The sequence below is a fragment of the Artemia sp. Qi Xiang Cuo genome, chromosome 6, assembly GCF_049724085.1.
Source record: "Artemia sp. Qi Xiang Cuo chromosome 6, ASM4972408v1, whole genome shotgun sequence".
Lineage (NCBI taxonomy): Eukaryota > Metazoa > Arthropoda > Branchiopoda > Anostraca > Artemiidae > Artemia > Artemia sp. Qi Xiang Cuo.
In genome coordinates, this window is record NC_142799.1 from 53990766 (window position 1) to 54017445 (window position 26680).

General features: G+C 34.7%; 1 protein-coding gene across 4 annotated transcripts in view; it reads right to left on the reverse strand.

Annotated features, from left to right (window-relative positions):
• GEFmeso (Guanine nucleotide exchange factor in mesoderm) overlaps positions 1-26680 on the reverse strand; it is a 255666-nt gene that overhangs the window by 113059 nt on the left and 115927 nt on the right. For all 4 annotated transcript variants that reach the window (XM_089090831.1, XM_089090832.1, XM_089090833.1 and 1 more), the window contains one exon: positions 5021-5177. In XM_089090831.1, the coding sequence (XP_088946957.1) occupies positions 5021-5177 (157 nt within the window). The remainder of the gene's footprint in view (positions 1-5020; positions 5178-26680) is intronic.

Below are 26680 nucleotides of genomic sequence, written 5' to 3' on the forward strand. Positions count from 1 at the left end.
GATTCTCCTCAATATGTTTCTTTTTGGACAAAGTTTTTCTGAGGGTATTAGAAACCAAGCTTCTAATATCTTGTGGATCAACATTGATTGTTTTCTTGTTTAGAATTAAAGCTGACTCTATATTGGAGATGATTTCTTCTACTGGTAAATGTTTGGGGGGGATAGAAAATTTCCATCCTTTTGAAAGAATGTCTAATTTCTTTTGGTCAAATGTTTTTTGACTTAAATTGATGACTGCTGGACCTGGTGACACTCTAGGATTATGTGTAACCCTAGTAACAAATTCCCCAATTTTAAGTTTTTCTAGCTTGTCTACATTTACTCTCCTGGTTGTTGAAAAAACAAACTTAAAATCTTTGTCATGGATCATGCCAACCTTAGTGAAATCTTCTGGGCTAAGAGTATTACTCAGTAGCTGTCTAATTGTATTAATCTGTTGAAAAACCATGTTTCTCCTCTGTTGAAGGTCCTTTAATTCATGATTAATAAAGATTAGGCCAGCTTTGTGTTGAGCAGATTTATAGTTCTTACTAGATATTTTCACTCTGGGTCTCATAGAGTGTGGAATTAAATCTTGTTTCTTACATTGTTGTAAGAATTTTTGGTGATTAATGATTCTAGCTTTCTTTCTAACTAGTAGAGATAGATCTTTGACTTGTTTGGCCACATACCCTCCATAGGTCTTACTAATATTTTCTCTGAGGCCAACCTGACTCTTATACATGATAATGGTAATAAGCTTACCTAAGCTATGGATGTCAGGTATTGTTTTATCTTGGAACAATAATATCGACAGGACCTGTGCCTGTCATCATCAGGTTCAAATTCAAAACTCTTGCCAGAATATAAAATCACTAAATAAAATAAAACTAAAATCACTGAACAACACTAATAATAAGTCGAACCTGGAATTATTGTTGTAATATGGCTCGGATTTTGGTAGAGGCATTGATGGCCGCTATCCTAGTGGATCTCAAAAAGGTTGGGTCTTTAGAAGTATGGTGGAGTTTTTTGCGAGTTCTTAGCCTATGTGTAATGGGTTCCCAAATTTCACTGATGCGGAACTCTCCATTGTCTTTATTAATGGCTGGTTTGTTTTTAGCAATTTCCAGAGCTTCTCTGATTTTCTGCTTTAAGAGTTGTGGAACAATAGCAATAAGTTGAGCCTGGTCAAGATCAACGGAGTGAGAAGGGTTTTCAAAAATATGATGGGCCAGTGCAGAAAAAGTATCTTCCTCCTTAAGCTTTGTCTTTTTAAGGCAGGCATCAATGGAATCAGCATGTTCTTTTAATCCGTGATGTAGAGATCTCATGGTACGACCTATATAGGTATCACCACAACTGCAAGGAATCTCATATACTCCTGGTGGATCTGAAGTGATCTTATCTTTACCTTTGTTTAAGAAGGAGGAGACGGTCATTCCAGAAGGAAAAAACACCTTAAAGCCTAGCTTAGTGAGTTTGGAGCTTAAAATGTCAGTAATCCCCTTAATATAAGGTAATGACAAAAAGGGTTTATCTTCTTCAGTCTTAGGGGAGCTCTTGGTTTTTGTGCTAATCTTTCTCCTGGAGATGTTCTGATTACCAAACGGGAAACTAGGTTTGACTTGAGTGTATATAGAAAGCCAACTCATAGTGATAGATATCTGAGATATGACTCTTATAACCACCCAATAATTAAAAATTCTGTAGTCTATTCGCTGGGAACTTGATCATATAAAAGATGTTCTTATAGGCAATGGCTACCCCCAACAAGTCATTGATAAGGTTATCTCCAGGAGAAAGATTAGCACAAAAACCAAGAGCTCCCCTAAGACTGAAGAAGATAAACCCTTTTTGTCATTACATTATATTAAGGGGATTACTGACGTTTTAAGCTCCAAACTCACTAAGCTAGGCTTTAAGGTGTTTTTTCCTTCTGGAATGACCGTCTCCTCCTTCTTAAACAAAGGTAAAGATAAGATCACTTCAGATCCACCAGGAGTATATGAGATTCCTTGCAGTTGTGGTGATACCTATATAGGTCGTACCTTGAGATCTCTACATCACCGATTAAAAGAACATGCTGATTCCATTGATGCCTGCCTTAAAAAGACAAAGCTTAAGGAGGAAGATAGTTTTTCTGCACTGGCCCATCATATTTTTGAAAACCCTTCTCACTCCAATAATTTTGACTAGGCTCAACTTATTGCTATTGTTCCACAACTCTTAAAGCAGAAAATCAGAGAAGCTCTGGAAATTGCTAAAAACAAACCAGCCATTAATAAAGACAATGGAGAGTTCCGCATCAGTGAAATTTGGGAACCCATTACACATAGGCTAAGAACTCGCAAAAACTCCACCATCCTTCTAAAGACCCAACCTTTTTGAGATCTACTAGGATAGCGGCCATCAATGCCTCTACCAAAATCCGAGCCATATTACAACAATAATTCCAGGTTCGACTTATTATTAGTGTTGTTCAGTGATTTTAGTTTTATTTTATTTAGTGATTTTATATTCTGGCAAGAGTTTTGAATTTGAACCTGATGATGACAGGCACAGGTCCTGTCGAAATTATCGTTCCAAGATAACACAATACCTGACATCCATAGCTTAGGTAAGCTTATTACCATTATCATGTACAAGAGTCAGGTTGGCCTCAGAGAATATATCAATTAACGCAAACTTGCTGTAATTAAGTAAATTACAATACCTTAGACTAAGTTAGGGTGGCACGTGCCCCCCTCGCCCCCTGGATCCGCCACTGTTTCTAAGATAGCCAATATTGGAAAAAAGGCCTCATTTCCAACAATTTTTTGTTGTTTCTAACAGGCATTTCATGGATCTCTGAGCCTGGGGCAAAATCCAACTGAGCAACTGGCTCAGGCATGTCCGCAAGAATTCTAAGGGAGAGGACCCAATAGTAATAAAAAAAAATCGGGGGCCTAAGAATACAAAAATAAAGAAATCTTTACTTTATCATTTAAATAAGAAGTGCTCACAAATTGTAGAAATTTTAGCATTCCGGGGGGGGGGAGGAGGGGGCCTATGCTTGGAGACTCCCCCAGGTAGTCCCTTCCCCGAATAAGACCTTCTTAACTTTGCAGTGACCGAAGGGTCACTCACTTTCCGTTAACTGGTGTACATCTCGGAGAGCCACGTGTACTGCACACATCCAACATGCTTGACACAGTTCCACAAGGCTTGTCCCAATTCTGCCACCCTTGGCACGGTTCTTCCATACTTGGCAGAGTTCCGTCACGCTTGACCCAGTTTCACCACGCGTGTATGAGTTCCCGCAACGCTTAATAAAAAATACAAAAAAAAATCATAAACAAAATTATGAAATCTGCTCATAACTCGCCAGTATTTTTAAACCTTAAACCGGACTGTTTATTTTTTCTTTTTTTTCGAATGTACAGACCATTAAGATGCCCAGATGAAGCCAATAATACCCTCACTGGCTATCAAAGAAAACCTTTAACTTGTAAATCCAATAAACAAGTCTGGCTCAATTATTCTTTTGGCTTTTCGATTTTAGACAAAAAACCCGACTACTTTCGGGTGTCACTCACATTTGTGCTAATTTTTCAAGATAACCGCCAGATCTGTGGAAAAGGCAATGTCGTGCTCCAACTCTTTTTATCTTTCATCACGTAGGGACTGTTTACTTCAATAAAAAGTTACTTTTTTTATTTTAAGTTTTAGCTTGATTTACGACCTTCCCCCTAACCAGCCAGACAGTCTACTCAGGGTTGCCTCCCGGCGAGGAAAGAAAATCCCTAGATTTTAGTGATTTGTTAGTTGATTTAGGGATTTTCTTAAATAATCTAGTTATTTATATGCTGATTCAGTAATATTTTGTTTAGGTAATATAAAAAACCACTAGAAATAGTGATAAATCATTAGGGGTGGCAACCTTGAGTCTACTGCTAGTATCATACAAAATCTTAACATCGCTGATATCCTTAGCCACATTGACATGAAAAAATTGCTGCCATCTATATTCATAGCAGTATGGTTAAATAGTCCTATTTCTTCAGCTACATCGTCGCACTGGGGAATTTATATGCGGACACTTTTTGTTTAACCTGATACATAATCAATACATTTTTTTTTATCGCCCATGCTTCAATCATGACCCCTCCCCCCTACAAGAGATAATCTTGTTAGTTTAAACAATATATGCTCCAGGCTCGAGCATGGACATGCATTTCGGGAGGTGGCAAGAATAAAAAAAAAAAAAAAACCTAAGATGCGGAAACAGTATGAAAAACAGATGACAAGATATTTCTAGCAAAATTGTACAAATCTCGAGACTCCAGGGAAGACAAACACAGCCCCCCCCCCATATACATGCTTGATGTGGCCTTTACTAGAAATAAAAGCAATGCCCTTAGTGCAACCTCATTCATAATAAGGAACAAAAAACAATAATTGGTAATGAACAAAAAGAAATGTTCCTTATTCCTCAGTTAAAAACATTAGAATTCACTATAATACAGGTGAACTTACACAGTCATTTAGCAATGCGATGGGAGAGGAGAATTTGCCATAACATTATAAAAGATGATGTATGTAGAAATGACATCAACAAGTTAGAAAAAAATAAGGGGGATGTCCCCATTACCCTTATATATACGAGGAAGGTAAAAAAGTAGATTAATCACCCAACAACAAAGTACACTGTTATAGAGACCTAATTATAAGTAATCACGGACACCCCCCCCCCCCCAAAAAAAAAGCCTCAAGAAAATACCCTCGCATGTTTTTTGTAGCCTAAATTGAAAGCAATCTAAAAAGAAATGAACTTTCTAAGTAATAGAAACCCCCCTGTCTTTGAATAGCTAGGTCGGGACCCCAGAGAAACAGTATTATTCAGGTTTGGCATCTCTAGAAAAAATCTAGCCTCGGGATGACCTTGAGTGAATGATTAGAGTTGGATATTTGGGAAACAGAATTGGTTAGGATGCGAAGAAATTACTTGCCCAGAGCGAGTATGTTGTTGATGAAAAAGAATCTGTTCGTAGAATAGTACCTGATTCGGCAGAGTGTCTCAGCTGTGTGTTATGCTCATTCCGGATGTTCCGAACTTGGTTTGTCCTACCGGGCCAGGTTGGCCAGTCGCACTCGGAGCTAGTTGACGTAGTTAAAGAGGAACTAGGAGGCTCAGGCTGCTCTACGATATTTGGAACCTGAAATAAAATTTGAAAAAATTAGCTTAGCAATGATGTAAATTCAAAGGGGTAGATAAAGAATTTATTTTTGGTGAGAACCGATAAAATCCGGCTCCCCCATCGGTATTTTTGCCCCTCTAGCTCTGTTATTAGTTTAATTTTCAACGTTCTGAAGAGAGGGGGGCATGTGTCCCTAAAACCATCCCTGTAAATGCACAAAGGAGATCCAATGGACGTGAAATTCCATTTTCAGGAAGTATTAGCAGTACTGCCTTAGAATTTGCTAGATGCACCAGTAGTCTCGATAATATTTCTAGCTGTATAGACGGTTTTCCTGTTTCGTCTTTATGGTTTCATATCCATTAGGTGTTACACAGGGTAACATTAACGGAGAATCTCACAAGATTGATATAAAGTGAGGGGAGGGTCCTAAAAAGGAGACAAATCTATATAAATCTATGCTGATTTCGAAAAACAAAACGGATTAATTTAGTGAAAACTCAATTTATATTGCAACAGCTCTATTGGCAGGGCCGTATCCAGAATTTTTTCAGATGGGGGGGGGGGTTACAAAAAACCTTTAAAAACGCAAAAAAATTGTTTATATTCAACTTCGTTACGCGTTTTTTACGAGTTGGACAAACATTTCGGAGGGGGGGGGCCAAACCCCCCTAACCATCAAAATTTGTTTATATTCATCTTTGTTACGTTTTTACAAGTTAGACGAGCATTTCAGGGGGGGGGGTCAAACCTCCTACCCCCTGGATACGGCCTTGTCCAATGGTTAATAATATTACGAAAACTTTTCATAGAAAGGGCCAGTATTACACTAAGCTTCCAAAGGATACCTTGAACTAATCTTAATTACGTTCAGAGTTTGCGAGTTTACCTAAAGATAGTACATAGACTTATCTATCATAACAGTGAAAATAAGTGTTAGACTTATCTATCAACAAGTGAAATGACTATCATTTTATACAATTCTAAAAAGGGGCTTATACCAGGTCTGCCTCTCACCTACTCCGACTATCTGTCTTGGCTTTTTCTACAATTAGCCATGGCTTGATGCCCGCAACTACTTGATTTTAATTAAAAATCAACAATGTCGATGAAATAAGGTTCCACCCGGGTTTTTAGCCCGTTGGTAGAATGGGTTCTGACTATAACTGGAAATAAAGAAAAACACAGAGCATATGCTCTTTTGTGAGGACGGGATAAAAAAAATCGTCCCCTTTTCCAAAACACAAAATTCTAAGTGTCCATGCCTCCTAAAAAAATTTACTGAAAGCTTCAACTCAATCCTCCAGCCGTGAGACAGATCAGGGAACAACTACAAGACTATGTATAAAACTCGTCACCTTTGACTGACATACTCCCGTATCTTCAGGTTTCGAGTGTGAGAAGAAAAAAAAACAACAAAAAAAACATAGTCTCTTGTGAACATACGAAAACCTAACCTATTAACTCTGATTGTAAAAGTGCTCCAGAGAAATACTCACATCAGATATCCGTTGTATAAAATAACGCAACATTTTCAGATCGCTGATAAGCTGTGAGTTATGAATTACGAACACTCGGCAATTACATAAAGCATAAAATGATGACTTATATGTGAAATAGACTAATTCCGAAACAAGCACTGAAGTTGCAGAATTGGGGTTAATGGCGCGTATTGATTATGCTACACCAATCGTCGGGTTAAAAAAGTGTTCCAACTTTGTTTTCTTCTTGTTGAGCTTGAGGAACATGTTTAAGTATATCCAAGTAGAAAATAAGCAAGCTTCTGAAATTTCGCTTTATTCATTGGCCAAATCTTATTTGTCATTTCTAGGTAGCCTATTAATGGTGTCAAAGGTCATTCAAAAATTATTTTTTTAATTTGAAATTCTAAAATTTGAAACAAGAAACATGAGCGGTACTTATTTGGCTTGTGAACGGCTACCAATTTGAAACGAGAAAAATTAAAATTTAGTGAACTATCGCAAGCCCCCTGTAGGTTGAGGTTTCGTTTCTTCTTATTTACTTGATAAGTAGCGATATTCTCTAGTTACGTTTTTCCCACGTTTTATAAGCTTTTATTATCACACGAATAAAGCTCAGGAATTAGTCAAACAGTCACATGCAAGTGCCAATTGCCCTTATCGGTCAAATCGCCAATATTTGATGTATCTAGTTTGCATTAACTTAACAAGATAAGACAACTGTATCAACAAATAATTGTATGTAAAAGTAAAAATTGCATTTACAAAATCCCAGAATTGAAACTAAAACAAACAGTTCTTAAACTAAACAACGAGCAAAGCTGGAAAATTATAAAATTAGACCTACCCAGACAAATCTCAAGAAACTTATAATTTTAGTAAGAAAGATATCTCTATCAACTAATAATTAACGGTCAACGTTCAAATAAACTTTAAAGTTTTATATCATTTCTCTGAGATGTATGACTTCTATTAGGGAATAAATTCAGTTAGGTTAGGTGTACACAGAAGGACAGGCGGTCGCCCCAAGATTAGGTCCCCAAACCTAAGGATATTTCCGAGTTGTGCATTATTCACTAGAACTCTTTCTCTTCTTTTTGATGTTTTGACTTATTTTGCTCTTTCATCAGAAATTACTTCCCATAAACTCAGCAGCCGATTGACATGTCAGCATTTAAATGGTAAAAAAAAATAAAAATAAAATGAAATGACCCAAAATAAGTAATTAGAAGAAGTGACTGCAATTTTCAATAAGGTATTCGTAGCATAGCCGAATACTATCGACGTATCAGCCTAGCCTCATCTGTTATTGAGGAACTCGAACGTGCAGTCAATGTATCGATTCTTCATCAATTGGAATCCAAGATTATAATTTCCCTGGAATAACATGGTTTCCTAAGGGACAAATCCATTGAAGCCAGCATTTTGGAATCACTTATTACAGTCACTGAACTTACTGACCACGGGCGCCCATTTTATCTTTTGCTCCTAGACTTTGACAAGGCCTTCAACAAAACTCCTTAACCACAGCTACGTCGAAGCTTTTGTTGCTGATAATCGACTGGGCGTTAATGATCTAGGTCATTGATTTCTGGGTTAATAGCAAACAAAACGTATGTTTGTACAAAGAAGGTGATCAGTCCTCTAATGAAATAGCTCTTAAGCGGTGTTCCCCAAGAAGCCTTATCGGTTCCAATGCTATTACTTTATACTAATGGCTTCTTGGTGTAGGCCTACAGAGCATCAAAAGTGACCTAGGTGGACTCCGCCAAAGCTTCTCCATTTTATCCTCAACAAATATTTCGTTTTACACCTGGGATCAAACAGCCCAATGGAAAATTACACAATGTATTATTGTTCAACTAAAGTAATACAGCCACTCGACATCAAACACAAAGTGAAGGGCCTTGACGTCATTGTTGATGGAAACTTGAGATTGCATAGCCATGTCCAATAAGTTGTCGCTCGCTTTACCTCTAGAATTGGGGTAGGCCACTAAAGCACACTATATTTGGCAAAAGTACAAATTTATTTTTTAAACAAGTCAGGCCCCATCTAAACTTTGATGTGTGTGTGTTTATTGCCCCTCATCTGAAAAACACGTTCAGCTACTGTAAAATGAACAAAGGTGAATTACCAGATGTAATAAAGGTCTATATTCTCCAGAAGAATCTTTAACTCCTAGAATGAACTAAGTGACTAAACTGTTAGCCCACGTTCTCTCCAATTGGTCAAAACCAAACCTGAAAAGAAGTGGGACCCAGAAATTAGAAGTTTGATTGGATACTGGGAAGATTGATGCATTCCATTCCAGTATCATCTCGAGAGCACTGCAGGTCTGATGGACCTTCAAGCCCTCAAATGGATTAAGCTGATAGAAGATGCGGAAAAAAACTATAAAAACGGACATATATTTATAAAGGCTGATTTTGCCGTAAAAACTACTTCTCATATGTAACAAATTTAGGAAATAACCGCAATTAGTAGAGGACGGACCCTTGACCGGATGGACCCAAAGGAGTTTTGGGGCAGATTAAAATTTCCATATTAAAAAAAAATTAACAGCTTTCCATTTACACACAGTATTACAATGATAACTATACATTGTCATCTATTTTTCTTCTGTTACTTAATTTTATTTTTATATTTGTACTCTGAATTTTTTAGATTTCAGTATTGATTAAACAAAAGTTTCAAAACCTCAGCTACAAGAAGCGAAGTAGAGCATAACAGAAATAGTAAAGCAAAATCTTGTTTTAACATAAAACATTTCAATATATCAATCAATCAATCAATTTTATTCAATCAATAAACTCAACAAAATATATTCAACTTGCCCCTCTTAGCTCGGATCCTTTTGGTAATCTAAAAAAAAAAACATAAATAGTAACATCTTTTAGTTTTACTAAAAAGAATACAATTAAGGTGTATTTTCTTCTTTGACCAATTGGGAATAAAAAATCAAGCAACAGCAGTTTTGTTAAAAAGCAGTGTGTAAAGTAGAGATTGAAATAAACAAAAATACAAATGAATACTTATTTCCCACTATTAGTGAACACCACTCCTTCCTAAATCGAGTTTTTTTAAATCTATTGATAAGTATATTCTTGTCCGAAAAAAGTGGCTGTTGCTGTAAAAATAGACCGTTTTGAAACGCTGGGCAGAATAAACAACCAAAACAAGCTGGAGGACTCTGAATGTTTTTTTTTTAAGTGCAGAGTTAGGCTCTTGGACCCATCACCATGGGTGCCCATAGACTGAATTTTAGGGGGGGGCTTACCTAGTCTAATCAGCACTTCCAGTGCTGTATAATTGAAATCTCAAGACAAAATATCATAGGCAGCGCGATAGCGCTGCCTAAGTAAAGAGCGATGTGGGCACAATATATTGTTTTTTTTTAGACCAGGGCAACTCTTATAGAAAGAAATGTCATACGAAAGTAGACAGGGGGGTACAAGTCCGAGATACACGGCGTGCTGCCATCTACAATTTATTCTAATGCTGATAGTACATAATTTATGCATGTTTTTATGGTTTTTGTCACTGAGAATGAAAAAACAGGATTTTTCTCACTTTGATGTATTTTCAAGGTAGATTTATTTGTTGTTGTTCGTCCAGAGGGATTGTCACCGGGCGAAGTTTGCACATGCGCATTAACGGTGGGGAAGAGATGTATTGATCTAGGACTCGAGGGGGAAGTGAATTTCCGAGAACTTGATTTACATAATCGCTAGAGGAGAATGTATTGATCCAGGACTCGACTAGGACAAGTACAAACAGTATATAATTTATGCATGTTTTTATGGTTTTTGTCACTGAGAATAAAAAAACAGGATTTTTCTCACTTTGATGTATTTTCATGGTTTATTAATGTCTAATGGATGATGTCAAGGTCGATTGATTTGTTGTTGTTTGGCCAGGTGTAGTGACACGAGGGGTGATTTACATAATCACTAGGGGGAATGTATTGATCTAGGGGAGAGAATTTCCGGGAACCTGATTTACATAATCGGTGGGGAGAATGTTTTGATCCAGGACTCGACTAGGACAAGTACAAACAGTACATAGTTTATGCATGTTTTTATGGTTTTTGTCACTGAGAATAAAAAACAGGATTTTTCTCACTATGATGTATTTTCATGGTTTATTAATGTCTAATGGGGTCAAGGTCGATTGATTTGTTGTTGTTTGGCCAAGTGTAATGACACTGGGGTGATTTACATAATCGCTAGGGGAATGTATTGATCTAGGGGATTTCCGAGAACTTGATTTACATAATCGGTGGGGAGAATGTTTTGATCCAATAACGGGAAACAGGATCACGTTTCTCCTTCTAAGCCAATCAGGGAGCCGGAAATATTAGCGGGAGAGGATTGCAGAGAATATAAGGAAAGGATTTTTGCTATAGTTTTTATTAATGTGTGAATAAAATTCAAGGAGTGAGAACAGTTTGACTTTACTCATTAGGATATATTTGTGGTGATGATGATTGGAATGTTTACACTATTAGAAGTTGATAGTGGAGTTGGTAGCAATGACACAAGAGCCCCAAACATTGTAGTGGAAATCACAAGAGGATCACGGCTTTGTCTGGAATGGGGTGAAGTATATGCAAGATATGAGACATCCTTGAGCAAATTTAAAATGGAGGATCAATTATGCTTCGCTGCAAAAGTAGATATAGCGCATGTGAATAGACGTCAAAGTGCTTTAAGTGCATTAGTGAAGCTATCGAAGACAATAAGCTATATCGCTAATTGTACATGTGTAGTATTATTGTTGTAATTATACAATAAAATTGTTTCGAAATCGAAAATGTTCCCTTTCTTTTTGTTAGATTAAGTAGAACGAATCATGGTCAGGTTAGGTTAGAAATAAAGTCGAAAAACTGTTCAAATGTAAATTTATGTAAACTTACTTCTATTGTTATACTTGTTAGAGTGGCAGAAATTTTTTTCCACAATGGATATTTTTCAGGTGAAAGTAAAGAGCTGCTACATTAAATCAATGATGAGCAGAAATAAAGTTGAATAATTGTTTAAACGTAAATTTCTGTAAACTTACTTCTATTGTTATATTTGTTAGAGTGACAGAAACCTTTTTTCCATAAAGAGTTTTTTCAGGTGAAAGTAAAGAGCTACTACATTAAATCAAAGATGAGCAAAAATAAAGTCAGATAACTGTTTAAGCGTAAATTTTCTATAAACTTATGTCTAATGATATATTTGTTAGAGTGGTAGAAACTTTTTTCCACGATTGATATTTTTCAAGTGAAAGTAAAGAGCTGTTACATAAAATCAAAGATGAGAAGAAATAAAGTCGGATAACTGTTCAAGCGTAAATTTTCAGTAAACTTACTTCTATTTTTATATTGATACTATGATACTAATTTGATAGTGTGGTAGAAACTTTTTTCCACAATTGATATTTTTCAAGTAAAAGTAAAGAGCCGCTACATTAAATCAGCAATGTAGAGAAATAAAGTCGGATTACTGTTCAAACGTAAATTTTCTGTAAACTTACTTCTATTGTTGATACTCTTATGCCGCAATTCACTTGAAAACCCCATGTACTAAACAGACACACTCTTTTTTGCTAAAATAAATGTCTGTTGTCAGTTTTTTCACTCCATTAGCAGTACCTTTAATGGGATTGGCTCAAAGTTTCCTAAAGTAGATTTTTATTCTTTAAATGTGAGGGGGAGGGAAAACTTATTAATTACATATACATAAGATGGGACAATACAGATTCGATATACTATTGAATTTCAATATTAAATATAAGTATAAAAAATTATGCTCTTGTTAGGTTAATGTATTTCACTTCCTTGAGAAAAATAACATCTTGATTAATATCTTCGGTAAAAGTTACGACTCGCCCCATCTCGACAGGTACACTGTTGGTCTTCTTTTGTTCTTGAATTGCCAGGGTTCTTAACACAACAGTCCTCTCCAACTCTAATGGGTCCAAGCGTGATTTTAAGCCACGTCGAATAGCTGGGATATCAGCCAAGGTGACAATAAGCAGTTCTTTACTCTTAAATTAAGGTCTATGGATAAGTCAATGAATTCAAAGTATCCATATTTGAGAAAAAAAAACAATTCACAAATCGTATTTTAAATAATTGGAATGTCAAACAAATAAAAATTACAAAAAAAGTATAGTGAGTCCTAAAATGTCCTTGCTTTCATTTCAAATATGATATTGTCGAGGATTGAAGAAAGTCAAAAGATAGCTACCTCATTTTTTCATAAACAATTTTAAAGGTCTTTTCTCATTATTGTGAAAAATTCGTAAATGCTGCTTAACTTAGTGTTTTAATTATTTCATTTTCCCTTACCGATGATAAATCATTTCGGTTGCGGAATTGAAATATGATGCAATTCGAACGCTACAGTATTATACAAAATTTATCGTGATATAATCTGATTTTTCAACAATTTTACATTCCATACAGTCTCAACTTGAATATTTAACTGGGACAAAAGCGAATAGTATCCAATTAGTCTGTTATAGCATTCCATAAAATTTATTTCGATACCATTTTTTTTCCTTAAAAATTTATATGGGATACTTGAAATGTCCTTGGGAGATGGGGGATTCGACTTCTCCTCTATAAGTAGCTATCATTACCGTATCTCTTTCGAATACCCATAAAATCATAAGGTTTTAAAACTAAGTTAGCAAGAAATCTAAAGAGGTAAAAGGAAAATATAACCTAGAAATACGTTTTCTATACAATTACATCTCCACTAATAGGGGAATCCTAAACTGGACTTTTTTCTAACCAAAGTTTCACATTTGTATCAAAGAAATGTATTTTCCATAATTCTCTTACAAAAGACAAGTTTACGGTCAAACACATTTATTAGTTCAGATTTTACGGAAATAGTTTATTGTCGAACCAAAACGGGACTTTTTTTCTAACCAAAGTTTCACATTTGAGTCAAAGAAATGTATTTTCAATTATTTTCTTACAAAAAACTAGAGTTTGCGGTCAAACACTTTCATTAGTTCAGATTTTACGGAAATAGTTTATTTTTCGAACAAAACTAGACTTTTTTTCTAACCAAAGTTTCACATTTGAATCAGAGAAATGTATTTTCCATAATTTTCTTACAAAAAAACTAGAGTTTACGGTCAAAAACCTTTATTAGTTCAGATTTTACGGAAATGGTTTATCTTTCGATCCAAAACTAGACTTTTTTCTAACCAAAATTCACATTTGAGCCAGAGAAATGTATTTTCCATAATTTTCTTACAAAAAACCAGAGTTTACGGTCAAAAACATCTTACCATAACATAATTTGTCCTCTAAAGTCGATTCTGATTTGATTTTGAGTTTGGGGGAAGGGGGATTTCAAAAACATCTTCCCATGACATAAATTGTCCTCTTAAGTCGATTCTGGTGTTTATAGCACTCTATCTATTAACGCTTTAGAAATATTTAAAAAGCTTCTAAAGTAAAATATTGGAAAATTTTTGAGTTTGGGGGGAAGGGGGATTTCAAATACATCTTTCCATAACACAATTTGTCCTCTAAAGTCGATTCTGAGGTTTGTAGCGCTCTATCTCTTAGCGATTTAGAAATATTTAAAAAAGCTTCTAAAGTAAAATTTTGAGTTTGGGGGGAAGGGGGATTTCAAAAACATCTTCCCATGACATAAGTTGTCCTCTGAAGTCGATTCTGATGTTTTTAGCGCTCTATCTATTAACGCTTTAGAAATATTTAAAAAAGCTTCTAAAGTAGTATTTTGTAAAATTTGAGTTTGAGGGGAAGGGGGATTTCAAAAACATCTTACCATAACATAATTTGTCCTCTAAAGTTGATTCTGATGTTTGTAGCGCTCTATATCTTAGAGCCTTAGAAATATTTAAAAAAGCTTCTAAAATAAATTTTGGAAAATTTTGAGTTTGGGGGGAAGGGGGATTTCAAAAACATCTCATGACATAATTTATCTTACAATTTATCGCTTTAGAAATATTTAAAAAGCTTCTAAAGTAAAATATTGGAAAATTTTGAGTTTGGGGGGAAGGGGGATTTCAAAAATATCTTCCCATGACAAGAAGTCGATTCTGGTGTTTATAGCACTCTATCTATTAACGCTTTAGAAATATTAAAAAACCTTCTAAAGTAAAATATTGAAAAATTTTGAGTTTGGAGGGAAGGGGGATTTCAAAAACATGTTCCCATGAAATAAATTGTCCTCTAAAGTCGATTCTGATGTTTGTAGCGCTCTATGTCTTAGCGCTTTAGAAATATTTAAAAAAGCTTCTAAAGTAAAATTTTGTGAAATTTTGAGTTTGGGGGGAAGGGGGATTTCAAAACATCTTCCCATAATATAATTTGTCCTCGTAAGTCAATTCTGATGTTTATAGCACTCTATCTATTAACGCGTTAGAAATATTTAAAAAGCTTCTAAAGTAAAATATTGGAAAATTTTGAGTTTGAGGGAAGGGGGATTTCAAAAACATTTTCCTATGACATAATTTGTCCTCTAAAGTTGATTCTGATATTTGTAGCGCTCTATGTCTTTGCGCTTTAGAAATATTTAAAAAGCTTATAAAGTAGAATTTTGGAAAATTTTGAGTTTGGGGGGAAGGGGGATTTCAAAAACATCTTCCCATAATATAATTTGTCCTCTTAAGTCGATTCTGATGTTTATAGCACTCTATCTATTAGCGCTTTAGAAATATTTTTAAAAGCTTCTAAAGTACTATTTCAGGATTTTTTTTTGTAAATTTGCCGGAAATCTAAACCCACGGAAATTTTCCCTGAAGATTTCACCTGAAATTCTCAAAAATTCTATCATGTCTTAAAAAGCTATCTAAACTTACATCAGCCATTGAAGAATCGACGACTTCATTTGAGGTATTTATCACTTTTTCTATCTTTATTTCAACCTGCACTGGAGTTAAAACCTTCAAACATCTAATAATAAACAGTAATAATGGCATATTACCTTTCGTTAATCAAACGAAAATCATAAGGAAGAGGAATCTAGAAGAGTCACTGCCCCATTCATCATTTAACCCCCTTGGGAGAGTTTTCAAGCAGAAAGACATATTTCATCACTCTCTATGTCATAGCGCTTTAGAAATATTTAAAAAAGCTTCTAAAGTAAAATATTGGAAAATTTTTGAGTTTGGGGGAAGAGGGATTTCAAAAACATCTTCCCATGACATAAATTGTCCTGTAAAGTCGATTCTTATGTTTGTAGCGCTCTGTCTTAGCGCTTTAGAAATATTTAAAAAAATTCTAAAGTAAAATTATGGAAAATTTTTAGTTTGGGGGGAAGAGGGATTTCAACAAAATCTTCCCATAACATAATTTGTCCTCTAAATTTGATTCTGATGTTTGTAGCGCTCTATGTCTTAGCGCTTTAGAAATATTTAAAAAAGCTTCTAAAGTAAAATTTTGGAAAATTTTGAGTTTTGGGGGAAGGGGGATTTCAAAAACATCTTCCCATGACATAAATTGTCCTCTTAAGTCGATTCTGATATTTGTAGCACTCTATCTATTAGTGCTTTAGAAATATTTAAAAAGCTTCTAAAGTAAAATATTGGGAAATTTTGAGTTTGGGGGGAAGGGGGATTTCAAAAACATCTTACCATAACATAATTTGCCCTCTAAAGTTGATTCTGATGTTTGTAGCGCTCTGTGTCTTAGCGCTTTAGAAATATTTAAAAAAGCTTCGAAAGTAAAATGTTGGAAAATTTTGAGTTTAGGGGGAAGGGGGATTTCAAAAATATCTCCATAAAATAATTTGTCCTCTAGGTTAGGTTAGATTAGGTTAGGTTAAGTGACGCGCGCCACTTAACCTAACATAACCCAACCTAATCTAGCCTGACCTAACCTAACCTAACCTCCCAACTTTTACTGGCTTTATGTATAAATTTCATAGTGGCGCGCGCCACCCCAGCTTTTACCTGCTTTATGCATAAATTTCATGGTGGCGTGCGCCACTTAACCTAATGTAAGTTACTAATCTAGTCTAACCTAACCTAACCTAGCCTCCCAACTTTTACCGGCTTTATGTATAAATTTTATAGTGGCGCGCGCCACCCCAACTTTTACCGGCTTAAATATTTCTAAAGCACCAATAGATAGAGCGCTACAAATATCAGAATCGACTTTAGAGGACAATTTATGTCATGGGAAGATGTTTTTGAAATCCCCCTTCCCCCAAAACTCAAAATTTCCAAAATTTTACTTTAGAAGCTTTTTTAAATATTTCTAAAGCGCTAAGACATAGAGCGCTACAAACATCAGAATCGACTTTAGATGACAAACTATTTTATTGGAAGATGTTCTTGCAATCCTCCTCCCCTCCAAACTCAAAATTTTCCAAAATTATACTTTACAAGCTATTTTTAATATTTCTAAAGCGCTAAGACACAGTGCGATAAAAACCTCAGAATCAACTATAGATGACAAATTATGTTATGGGAAGATGTTTTTGAAATCCCTCTTCCCCCAAACTCAAATTTCCCAATATTTTACTTTAGAAGCTTTTTAAATATTTCTAAAGCACTAATAGATAGAGCGCTACAAATATCAGAATCGACTTTAGAGGACAATTTATGTCATGGGAAGATGTTTTTGAAATCCCCCTTCCCCCCAAACTCAAAATTTTCCAAAATTTTACTTTAGAAGCTTTTTTAAATATTTCTAAAAAGCTAAGACATAGAGCGTTACAAACATCAGAATCAACTTTAGAGGACAAATTATGTTATGGGTGGATGTTCTTGAAATCCCTCTTCCTCCACAACTCAAAATTTTCCAAAATTTTACTTTAGAAGCTTTTTTAAATATTTCTAAAGCGCTAAGACATAGAGCGCTACAAACATAAGAATCGAATTTACAGGACAATTTATGTCATGGGAAGATGTTTTTTGAAATCCCCCTTCCCCCAAACTCAAAAATTTTCCAATATTTTACTTTAGAAGCTTTTTTAAATATTTCTAAAGCGCTATGACATAGAGAGTGATGAAATATGTCTATTTCTGCTCGAAAACTCTCCCAAGGGGGTTAAATGATGAATGGGGCAGTGACTCTTCTAGATTCCTCTTCCTTATGATATTCGTTTGATTAACGAAAGGTGATATGCCATTATTACTGTTTATTATTAGATGTTTGAAGGTTTAACTCCAGTGCAGGTTGAAATAAAGATAGAAAAAGTGATGAATACCTCAAATGAAATCGTCGATTCTTCAATGGCTGATGTAAGTTTAAATAGCTTTTTAAGACATGATAGAATTTTTGAGAATTTCAGTGGAAATCTTCAGGGAAAATTTCAGTGGGTTTAGATTTCCGGTAATTTTACAAAAAAAAATCCCGAAATTGTACTTTCGAAGCTTTTTTATATATTTCTAAAGCGCTAATAGATAGAGTGCTATAAACACCAGAATCGACTTCAGAGGACAAATTATATTACGGAAAGATGTTTTTGAAATCCCCCTTCCCCCTAAACTCAAAATTTTCCTGAAGCTTTTTTAAATATTTCTAAAGCGCTACAAACATCAGAATCGACTTTAGAGGACAATTTATGTCATGGGAATATATTTTTGAAATCCCCCTTCCCCCAAACTCAAAATTTTCCAATATTTTACTTTAGAAGCTTTTTCAATATTTCTAAAGCGTTAATAGATAGAGTGCTATAAACATCAGAATCGACTTCAGAGGACAAATTATATTATGGGAAGATGTTTTTTAAATCCCCCTTCCCCCAAACTCAAAAGTTTCCAAAATTTTACTTTAGAAGCTTTTTTAAATATTTCTAAAGCACTAAGACATAGAGCATTACAAACATCAGAAGCGACTTTAGAGGACAAATTATATTATGGGAAGATGTTTTTGAAATCCCCCTTCCCCCCAAACTAAAAATTTTCCTATATTTTACTTTAAAAGCTTTTTAAATATTTCTAAAGCGTTAATAGGTAGAGTGCTATAAATACCAGAATCGACTTTAGAGGATAAATTATGTCATGGGAAGATGTTTTTGAAATCCCCCTTCCCCCCAAACTCAAAATTTTCCAAAATTTTACTTTAAAAGCTTTTTAAATATTTCTAGAGCGTTAATAGATAGAGCGCTATAAACACCAGAATCGACTTTAGAGGACAATTTATGTCATGGGAAGATGTTTTTGAAATCCCCCTTCCCCCCAAACTCAAAATTTTCAAATATTTTACTTTTGAAGCTTTTTAAATATTTCTAAAGCGTTATTAGATAGAGTGCTATAAACACCAGAATCGACTTTAGAGGATAAATTATGTCATGGGAAGATGTTTTTGAAATCCCCCTTCCCCCCAAACTCAAAATTTTGCAAAATTTTACTTTAGAAGCTTTTTCAAATATTTCTAAAGCGCTATGATATAGAGCGTTACAAACATCAGAATCAACTTTAGAGGACAAATTATGTCATGGGAAGATGTTTTTGAAATCCCCCTTCCCCTCAAACTCAAATTTTCCAATATTTTACTTTAGAAGCTTTTTTAAATATTTCTAAAGCGTTAATATATAGAGCGATACAAACATCAGAATCGACTTAAGAGGACAAATTATGTCATGGGAAGATGTTTTGAAATCCCCCTTCCCCCCAAACTCAAAATTTTCCAAAATTTTACTTTAGAAGCTTTTTAAAATATTTCTAAAGCGCTAATACATAGAGCGCTACAAACATCAGAATCGACTTTAGAGGACAATTTATGTCATGGGAAGATGTTTTTGAAATCCCCCTTCCCCAAACTCAAAATTTCCCAATATTTTGCTTTAGAAGCTTTTTAAATATTTCTAAAGCGTTAATAGATAGAGTGCTAAAAACATCAGAATCGACTTCAGAGGACAAATTATATTATGGGAAGATGTTTTTGAAATCCCCCTTCCCCTCAAACTCAAAATTTTCCAATATTTTACTTTAGAAGCTTTTTTAAATATTTCTAAAGCGTTAATAGATAGAGCGCTACAAACATCAGAATCGACTTCAGAGGACAAATTATGTCATGGGAAGATGTTTTTGAAATCCCCCTTCCCCAAACTCAAAATTTCCCAATATTTTGCTTTAGAAGCTTTTTAAATATTTCTAAAGCGTTAATAGATAGAGTGCTATAAACATCAGAATCGGCTTCAGAGGACAAATTATATTATGGGAAGATGTTTTTGAAATCCCCCTTCCCCCCAAACTCAAAATTTTCCAAAATTTTACTTTAGAAGCTTTTTTAAATATTTCTAAAGCGTTAATAGATACAGCGCTACAAACATTAGAATCGAGTTCAGAGAACAAATTATGTTATGGGAAGATGTTTTTGAAATCCTCCTTCCCCCCAAACTCAAAATTTTACTTTAGAAGCTTTTTTAAATATTTCTAAAGCGCTAAGATATTGAGCACTACAAACATCAGAATCAACTTTAGATGACAATTTATGTCATGGGAAGATGTTTTTGAAATCTCCCTTCCCCCCAAACTCAAAATTTTCCAATATTTTACTTTAGAAGCTTTTTAAATATTTCTAAAGCGTTAATAGATAGAATGCTATAAACACCAGAGTCGACTTTAGAGGACAATTTATGTCATGGGAAGATGTTTTTGAAATCCCCCTTCCCCCCAAACTCAAAATTTTCGAATATTTTACTTTTGAAGCTTTTTAAATATTTCTAAAGCGTTAATAGGTAGAGTGCGATAAATAACAGAATCGACTTTAGAGGATAAATTATGTCATGGGAAGATGTTTTTGAAATCCCCCGTCCCCCCAAACACAAAATTTTGCAAAATTTTAGTTTAGAAGCTTTTTTAAATATTTCTAAAGCGCTAAGAGATAGAGCGCTACAAACATCAGAATCAACTTTAGAGGACAAATTATGTCATGGGAAGATGTTTTTGAAATCCCCCTTCCCCTCAAACTCAAAATTTTCCAATATTTTACTTTAGAAGCTTTTTAAATATTTCTAAAGCACTAATAGATAGAGTGCTATAATCATCAGAATCGACTTCAGAGGACAAATTATGTTACGGGAAGATGTTTTTGAAATCCCCCTTCCCCCAAACTCAAAATCACATCAGAATCGACTTTAGAGGACAAATTATGTTATGGTAAGATGTTTTTAACCGTAAACTCTAGTTTTTTGTAAGAAAATTATGGCAAAATACATTTCTCTGGCTCAAATGTGAAACTTTGGTTAGAAAAAAGTCTAGTTTTGGTTCGAAGATAAACTATTTCCATAAAATCTGAACTAATAAAGGTATTTGACCGTAAAATCTAGTTTCTTTGTAAGAGAATTATAGAAAATATAGTTCTCTGACCCAAATGTGAAACTTTAGTTAGCAAAATCCAGTTTAGGATCGAAAATAAACTATTTCCGTAAAATCTGAAATAATAAATGTGTTTTACCGTAAACTCTAGTTTTTTTGTAAGAAAATTATTGAAAATACATTTCTTTGGCTCAAATGTGGAACTTTGGTTAAAAAAAAGTCTAGCTTTGATTCGAAAATAAACTATTTCCTTAAAATCTGAACTAATAAAAGTTTTTGACCGTAAACTCTAGTTTTTTGTAAGAAAATTATTGAAAATACATTTCTTTGACTCAAATGTGAAACTTTGGTTAGAAAAAAAGTCCAGTTTTGGTTCGACAATAAACTATTTCCGTAAAATCTGAACTAATAAATGTGTTTGACCGTAAACTCTTGTTTTTTGTAAGAGAATTATGGAAAATACATTTCTTTGACTCAAATGTGAAACGTTGGTTAGAAAAAAAGTCCAGTTTAGGATTCCCCTGTTAGTGGAGATGTAATTGTATATAAAACGTAGTTCTAGGTTATATTTTCCTTTTACCTCTTTAGATTTCTTGCTAACATAGTTTTAAAACCATATGATTTTATGTGTATTCGAAAGAGATACGGTAGTGATAGCTATTTATAGAGGAGAAGTCGAATCCCCCATCTCCCAAGGACATTTCAAGCATCCCATATAAATTTTTAAGGGAAAAAATGGTATCGAAATAGATTTTATGGAATGCTATAACAAACTAATTGGATACCATTCGCTTTTGTCCCAGTTAAATATTCAAGTGGATACTGTATTGAATGTAAAATTGTTGAAAAATCAGATTATATCACGATAAATTTTATATAATACTGTGGCGTTCGAATTGAATAATATTTCAATTCCGCAACCGAAAGGATTTATCATCGGTAAGGGAAAATGAAATAATTAAAACACTAAGTTAAGCAGCATTTAAGAAGTTTTCACAAGAATGAGAAAAGACCTTTAAAATTGTTTATAAAGGAGTGAGGCAACTATTTTGTATCTTTTTTCAATCCTCGACAATATCAAATTTGAAATGAAAGCGAAAAATTTTCGTACACAATATTCTTTTTTGTAATTTTTGTTCGTTTGAGATTCCAATTATTTAACATACGATTTGTGAATTGTTTTTTTTCTCAAATATGGATTCTTTGAATTCATTGACTTATCCATAATCCTTAATTTAAGAGTAAAAAACTGCTTATTGTCACCTTGGCTGATATCCCAGCTATTCGACGTGGCTTAAAATCACGCTTGGACCCATTAGAGTCGGAGAGGACTGTTGTGTTAAGAACCCAGGCAATTCAAGAAGAAAAGAAGACCAACAGTGTACCTGTCGAGATGGAGCGAGTCGTAACTTTTACCGAAGATATTAATCAAGATGTTATTTTCGTCAAGGAAGTGAAATACATTAACCTAACAAGAGCATAACTTTTGAAACTTATATTTAATATTAAAATTCAATAGTATATCGAATCTGTATTTTCCCATCTTATGTAAAAGTAATTAATAAGTTTTCCCTCCCCCTGACATTTAAAGAATAAAAATCTACTTTAGGAAACTTTGAGCCAATCCCATTAAAGGTACTGCTAATGGAGTGAAAAAACTGACAACAGACATTTATTTTAGCCAAAAAGAGTGTGTCTGTTTAGTACATGGGGTTTTCAAGTGAATTTCGGCATAAGAGTATCAACAATAGAAGTAAGTTTACAGAAAATTTACGTTTGAACAGTTATCTGACTTTATTTCTCTACATCGCTGATTTAATGTAGCAGCTCTTTACTTTTACTTGAAAAATATCAATTGTGGAAAAAGGTTTCTACCACCCTATCAATATAAAAATAGAAGTAAGCTTACTGAAAATTTACGCTTGAACAGTTATCCGACTTTATTTCTGGTCATCTTTGATTTAATTTAGCAGCTCTGTACTTTCACTTGAAAAATATCAATCGTGGAAAAAGTTTCTACCACTCTAACAAATATATCATTAGACATAAGTTTATAGAAAATTTACGCTTAAACAGTTATCCGACTTTATTGTTGCTCATCTTTGATTTAATGTAGTAGCTCTTTACTTTCACCTGAAAAAATTCTTTGTGGAAAAAAGGTTTCTGTCACTCTAACAAATATAACAATAGAAGTAAGTTTACAGAAATTTACGTTTAAACAATTATTCAACTTTATTTCTTCTCATCATTGATTGAATGTAGCAGCTCTTTACTTTCACCTGAAAAATATCCATTGCGGAAAAAAGTTTCTGCCACTCTAACAAATATAACAATAGAAGTAAGTTTACATAAATTTACGTTTGAACTGTTATTCGACTTTATTTCTAACCTAACCTAACCTGACCATGATTCGTTTTACTTAATCTAACAAAAAGAAAGGGAACATTTTCGATTTCGAAACAATTTTATTGTAAAATTACAACAACAATACTACGCATGTACAATTAGCGATATAGCTTTTTGTCTTCGATATGCTTCACTAATGCACTTAAAGCACTTTGACGTCTATTCACATGCGCTATATCTACTTTTGCAGCGAAGCTTAATTGATCCTCCATTTTAAATTTGCTCAAGGATATCACATAACTTGTATATACTTCATCTCATTCCAGACAAAGCCGTGATCCTCTTGTGATTTCCATCGCAATGTTTGGGGCTCTTGTTTCATTGCTACCAACTCCACTATCAACTTCTAATAGTGTAAACAATCCACTCATCATCACCACAAATATATCCTAATGAGTAAATTCAAACTGTTCTCACTCCTTGAATTTTATTCGCACACTAATAAAAACTATAGTAAAAATCCTTTCATTATATTCTCTGCAATCCTCTCCGAGGAATATTTCCGGCCCTCTGATTGGTTTATAAGGAGAAATGTTATCCTGTTTCCCGTTATAGGATCAAAACATTCTCCCCACCGATTATGTAAATAAAGTTCCCAGAAATTCTCTCCCCTAGATCAATAAATTCCCCTAGTGATTATGTAAATCACCTCTCGTGTCACTACACCTGGCCAAACAACAACAAATCAATCGACCTTGACATCATCCATTAGACATTAATAAACCATGAAAATACATCAAAGTGAGAAAAATCCTTTTTTTTATTCTCAGTGACAAAAACCATAAAACATGCATAAATTATGTACTGTTTGTACTTGTCCTAGTCGAGTCCTGGATCAAAACATTCTCCTATAGCGATTATGTAAATCAAGTTCTCGGAAATTCACTTCCCCCTCGAGTCCTAGATCAATACATCTCTTCCCCACCGTTAATGCGCATGTGCAAACTTCGCCCCAGGATTCATTACACCTGGACGAACAACAACAAATAAATCGACCATGAAAATACATCAAAGTGAGAAAAATCCTGTTTTTTCATTCTCAGTGACAAAAACCATAAACATAGGCATAAATTATGAACTATCAGCATTAGAATAAATTGTAGATGGCAGCACGCCGTGTATCTCGGACTGGTACCCCCCTCTCTACTTAGGAACTTCAAAAGAGGTCATGGGGGGCAGCCAGTTCCCCTTCCCCCACGTCAATCACTTCCCCAAACACATCCAATCAAAATTTTGAGATAGCCATTTTGTTCATTGTAGTTTTAAGGTCTAGAAATTATGACTTTGAGAATGACCCCCAATCCGCAACCCTCGGAGCAAGGGTTATAAGTTACGCCGTGTGAGGATCTAAGGTTTTTTATAGGAAGGGGACTCATTTGATTGGTAATCAGAAGTTCTACTGGCCTTTTTAACAGTCAAAAGTGATTGGAGGTCATCTAGCCCCCCCCCCCATACAACAATTATTTCCCCAAACATATTCAATCATAATTTTCGAGATGGCCATTTTGTTCAGTGTAGTTGAAAGGTCCAGAAATTATGTCTTTGAAGATAAACCCCCCCCCCTATATAACCCTCAGGTGAAGAGTTTTGAGTTACGTCCTGGGGACATAGAAGGTTTTTATAGAAATGTTGGTCGTAAAAACTCCAAAGAGGGCTCATTGAATTGTTAATCCGAAGTTACAGGGTTCTTTTTAAGATTCGAAGTGATCAGACGGCACATAGCCCTCCCACACACATACACACAAACGTCGCATTTTCCCGAAACACATCTGATAGAAAATTTTAAGACGGCCATTTGTTGTCGTAGAAACTTCGAAAAGGGCTCAGTCGGTTGGTAATTGAAAGGGCTAATACCTTCTTTAATCATCAAAAGTGATTGGAGTGCAACCACCCCCCCCCACGCCCATCATTTCCCCAAACACTTCCAGTCAAAATCTCGAGATAGTCATTTTGTTTGACGTAGTTTAAAAGTCCAGAAATTATGTCTTAGAGGATGAGAACTCCCTCATGGTCCTCAGGGCAAGGGTTGTAAGGTATGCCCCGAGGGCATTTAAGGTTTTTATGTAAATGGGGGTCGTATACACTTCGGAGTTGGCTCATTGGATTAGAAATCGGAAGTTGAAGAGCCCTTTTTAAGAGTCAAACTTATCGGAGGGCAGCTATACCCCCCCACGTCATATTTTCCCCCAATGCATCCGATAGAAATTCTAAGATAGCCATTTGTTCCAAAATAGTCCAAAGATCTCATAACACGGCCTTTGGGTCTGACACAGCCCCCCCCAAAGTATGGGGATAAGGGTTTTAAGTTATGCCCCAGGGGGATGTAAGGTTTTTATTAAGAGGTGGTCTTGTGAACTCTAGAGGAGGCTCATTTGATTAGAAATGCACACTTCTAGTTCAATTTTAAGAGTCAAGCGTGATGGAGCGAAAATAGCCCCCCCCTCCCCTCTCCCTGATATCCTCTTTTCCCCAAACACATTCGATCGAAATTGTGAGACAGCCATTTTGTAGCCAATAGTAAAAAGAGAATATAACAATATCTTCAGTAATCAAATAGAATAAATATTTAGGTGGACGTTGAACTAAATCAAAACAAACTATTAACATGTGAACTTTCAAAAAGATGACAAAGCAATATTCCGAGAATAATTTATATTATTAAGCTAGATCTTTAAGAGTATGGTGTGGGGAATTTTGAGCTAGTCAGAAAGCACTACGTATATACTTTTAGTAGTACAACTACATTTAACTAATGACGCTTAGAGCATTAAGGTAAAACTTCTAGGAACTAATGACGCTTAGAGCATTAAGGTAAAACTTCTAGGAAGTGTTTAGGGAGTCTTTCAATTTACCGAAATAACTGTGTACAAGTAAGGTTTCCAAAAGGCATATAAGCAATATAATGTCAGCACCACTCTATAATAGATAGATATGTCATTGAAACATATAAAGAAGGTTGTGCGATTCAAAATTAAAAGTCCTTGGGTTATTTCAAGAGTAAAAAGAGATTGGAGGGAAATAAGCCCGTCACTCAAACTGATTCATTTCCCCAACACATATAGTAAAAATTTCGTGAAAACTATTTTGTTCAGCATAGTAGAACGGCCCAGCAACTATGTCTTCAGCAATATTGGTCATGTCAAACCCCCACAATTATGCCAAACTATGGATTCGTATAAAAAAAAAACCGAAAAGATATAGAATATTATTTTTTTTTCATGAAAATGACTGTCAATAAAAAGCGAACAGAAATTCATCTAAAAAAACTTTTTCCCTAAAACAAGCTTTTCAAAGAAAAGTAAAGAGCTCCATTAAGCTAAAAATGGGCAGAAATGAAGTCAAGTAATCATCCAAGCGTAAAACCACCGCAAATCACTTTCAATA